General features: G+C 42.8%; 1 protein-coding gene across 1 annotated transcript in view; it reads right to left on the minus strand.

Moving 5' to 3' along the window:
• ncaph2 (non-SMC condensin II complex subunit H2) overlaps positions 1 to 3,315 on the minus strand; it is a 12,421-nt gene extending 9,106 nt beyond the window's left edge. Inside the window, exons 1-8 of the mRNA XM_015387734.1 lie at positions 3,256 to 3,315; positions 1,538 to 1,668; positions 1,353 to 1,454; positions 1,190 to 1,251; positions 1,023 to 1,101; positions 884 to 940; positions 733 to 812; positions 508 to 662 (exon numbers count right to left, since the gene is read on the minus strand). Of these exons, the coding sequence (XP_015243220.1) occupies positions 508 to 662; positions 733 to 812; positions 884 to 940; positions 1,023 to 1,101; positions 1,190 to 1,251; positions 1,353 to 1,454; positions 1,538 to 1,645 (643 nt within the window). The 5' untranslated portion in view covers positions 1,646 to 1,668; positions 3,256 to 3,315. The remainder of the gene's footprint in view (positions 1 to 507; positions 663 to 732; positions 813 to 883; positions 941 to 1,022; positions 1,102 to 1,189; positions 1,252 to 1,352; positions 1,455 to 1,537; positions 1,669 to 3,255) is intronic.
• Positions 3,316 to 3,803: the final 488 nt, after the last annotated feature.

Consider the following 3,803-nt stretch of genomic DNA (forward strand, 5'->3'; position numbering starts at 1 on the left):
AAACATACTTGTGAACCTTCCGCCACAACAATCCCGCCCCCTTGATAATCGACCAATCACATTCACTTTATTCACTCATTTAAAGTCGTGCACCACTCTGGAGAATTTGGAAATGCAACGATTGGAACAGCTGCTTCCTTAAGACTTTAAAAAGAAACAGTTTGGAAAGTTCGGTATTCAACTTTCCCTGCTTTGTGTCAACCATCACTGTTGCTAAGCAACAGAGCATAGGCGGTGAAGGCCGCCGAAGGCTGGACCTGTTTGAATTCCTTATTTCCACGTAATTCAAAGGATCCAGTCCAGGTTTACCGCGTCCTTGGAAGATGCAGCCCATAAATCCAAACACATCAGTGTGTACAAAGTTCTTCTGATATCTACAAACCTGCTCTGATCATCTTAGCAGGTTCTAGGTCTGTTGGGTTGCTATGGAATCAGAGAGAATCTGTCTCATCTGAGGAACCTTCTTGCTACAGAGAAACCGAGAAGTCCTGCAACAGAAGAACAGACCTGGATGCTGCGTGGCGAAGGGTTCAAGGTGCTGATCCAGCAGGAAACTGGAAGACGCGGTCGATCGAGGAATTAGCAGGATCAGGTCCTTCGATCCTGGGATGAACAGGTTCATCCTGAAGTCCTTCTGGCTGCACACCACCTCGCCCTTCACACTGAGAGCCAGAGACAGCGGTCAGTCAGAGCAGAGCAGGTCAGGGACCAGGACAGTTCAGGACAGCAGACCTGATGAGAGGCAGCTTGTTCTTCTCCTGGGTTTCAGGAGGAATCAGCGATTCTGGAGGAAGAGGAACGATCCTGACGCTCTGAAAGGAACCATGTGGGTCAGTGAGGAGATCCCCAGGCTTCTCCAGGCGTCCGCAGGGCTCAAACTCACCGTGCTGTTGTCCGACCTCTGGGACGAGTCACGCACCTCCAGGTCCAGAGCAGTGAACTGAAGGAGACGGAGGACAGACTACATTACCCAGAATGCCCTGGACAAACCACCAAACCAAAAGGTAGGCCTTTGTTCTCACAGACGCGTCGTCGTCATCGTAGCTCGTCTGCGTTTCCCCTGCAGCGCCGTTCTGAGCCTCCGCCGCCTCTTTGCTCCGCCTGTAAAAAAAACCAGAACAGAATCAGAACCATGAGACCCCCCCCTGACCCGGCCCCCCCTCCCCCCAGCTGTGACGGCGCTGCTTACTTCTTGTTCTTGTCATTGATGTACTCCAGCGTTTGGTAAACCAGGGTGTGAAGAAGCTCCACCTGGAACAAGCAGAGACCCTCAGGAAGAGACACCTTCACCCCCCCAGATGTCTCCACCCACCCAGCTGACCTCCCATCATGGCTCCGCCCTCCTCACCCACCTTCTTGCTGTAAATGCAGGTGGATCCCTGGATGAGCAGCGCAGCTTCTGCAAAGTTCAGCCTGGTTTTCCCTCCATCAAAGGTGATGCACATCTCATCCAGCTGATGGAGAAAAGACGAGTTGAGCAGCAGAAGCCTCTCAGTCCTCGGAGATTCATCTCAACCACACTGCATTCACAGTTTACCTCCTCTAGGTAGTCGTTGAGCTCAGACGCCACGTCGATGTCCCAGTTCTTGGTGAGCTCTCTGATTGGCTGCAGCAGGTGGGCATACCTGTTCTCTGTGGACTCCATGACGGGAGAACTGCTTCCCACACCTGGAACAAAGTCATGCTGGTCTGTAGATCTGTTCTGAAGTGGAGCTGAAGCTACGTTGTGTGATTGTTAGAGGATCTAGTGATTGATCCAGAAACAGCGATGCATCAGGCTCATAGAGGAAAAATCTGTGTCAGTTTCCAGAAAGTCAGGCGACCGATACGGGAGCTGTTTCTGACTGACTGAGGCTCTAAACTCTGTTTAAAAACAGATCCGTCAATGCCACGAATCTGCTAAAAATAAACAAAACCCAAAAAGGTCTGATCATTAGCCGTTTATCATTCAAATGATCAAGAGTATTGGAGCAGCCTAAAAGGAAAAGGAACGGATCAGCCGCTGCGTTTTAATTTTTATTTTCTCGTTATGTCATCCTTAAGTTAATTTCAAATTGACTCTTAGTTTATATACTGTTTTTACTGTACTTATTGTTTTATAATTATTATTTAAAATCCGGTTCCACAAGCATCCTCACTCACATTTTCCCCTAAATTTTCATGTTTATATTATTTATTGCTGCATCTAAAAATATAAAAAAATATACATTTTCTATTAAATATGAAGTAATATGAATTAATACAATATAACCTAGAATAACTTAAATGATATCATTGTACTGGGTCATCAAATCAATTCAGTTTAGTCAAATAAGCTGGCTGTAGTGTCTTTAAATGTCCAGCAGGTGTCAGTATTCTGCAACAGTATCAACACAGCATTTTGGCAATGAATCTAAGCGCTTCAAGATGCCTTATTAAACACCACTAATCAACAGTGATATCTTACCGACTAAACCGGAAGTAAACACAGTTTATAGAGCTGAACTATCTAGATTGTAACTAGACTAAAATGGGACGGAAGAATTTGACAACATTCCCACTAAAATAATGAAGTTACAGGATGAAACGGTGACAATTTACACATTTAGTCTATCAGCAACAGTCCCCCGTCCCCTTGTTTCATTGATGGATTAATATTTATCTTATTTTTCAGTGATTTCTAAAACTCCTCAGGTGCTTCTATCTACCAGGAGCTGCTGCTCTGATCTAGAAACACGGTGCGCGTTCACGTTTTTTCTGTGAACTCTGATCGACTGCACGGAAACTGATCAGTTAAATCTGTCTCATTTAGTGACATTAAACCAGCGATGCGTCCTTTAGATGAAATCTAATCAAGGCGGCTTGACATGTTGACCCTGACTTGATTCGGAAAAGGTCTTTAAGTCTGGCTTTTATGAGCGAGTTTTATGAAATACACATCCGGACGTAAAAACTCAAATAAATCTCTCATAATTACAGCTAACTACGAGGCCGAACGTGTGTGTTTATCCTAATAATCAGTAAATTGTCTTTTCTGGGCCTCTGCCTATTAATGTATCTGAAAAAGAAGCTAAAAATCTAAAAACTGGCCGAATTCAAGCAGAGTCTGGCTGGAAGACCATCTCTAAACTGAGCGGATTTAAGTAAAGTTTATTAGGGTTATTTTACTAGCATAATGACATCCGTTTATTGTGACGTTTTTAACAAAATTATTCTGATTAAAACAACCCATAAGAAAAACAATAATGAAGGTTGTTTATATGTAATCAAACTCACCGAAACTCAAACAACCCGCGCTCAATCTCTTCTTCTTTGGTTTGTATTGGTGTCGAGGTGCCGCCTCTTTCTTCTTCTTCTACTGTTTTAGAATTTAAATGACTACTGCCGGTGTTTACCGCCACCTAGTAGACCGGAGGAGATAAATCGCATGTAAACATTTAATATTTAAATTCAGTTGAATAACTCTATATGTTAATATTGTATTGAATGATTACAGATATTTGTAAATATATTTTCTAATGTTAAGAAAACGACCTCTCCTCTTTACTAAGACCTGCTTTTAAGCTTTGATGCTTTCTTTATAATTGATGATTTCTATTTGGACATGTTTCAGGTTTCTAATGAACTGAAATAACTAAAAATCCCTCCTGTTGTTTTTTCTATTTAGAACAAAGAATTATTCAGACTTTATGTCCAGCTTATTATTGAGTCATGATAATTTCCTCTTTGGCTTCCACTATCTGATCGTTGGTAACCTATAGAAATGTCTTCCTATAACATCCTTATCCCTTGGCTCCTGCCATATTTTAATGACATGTTATGAA

This window comes from Cyprinodon variegatus, unplaced genomic scaffold, assembly GCF_000732505.1.
Source record: "Cyprinodon variegatus isolate N-32 unplaced genomic scaffold, C_variegatus-1.0 Scaffold402, whole genome shotgun sequence".
NCBI lineage: Eukaryota > Metazoa > Chordata > Actinopteri > Cyprinodontiformes > Cyprinodontidae > Cyprinodon > Cyprinodon variegatus.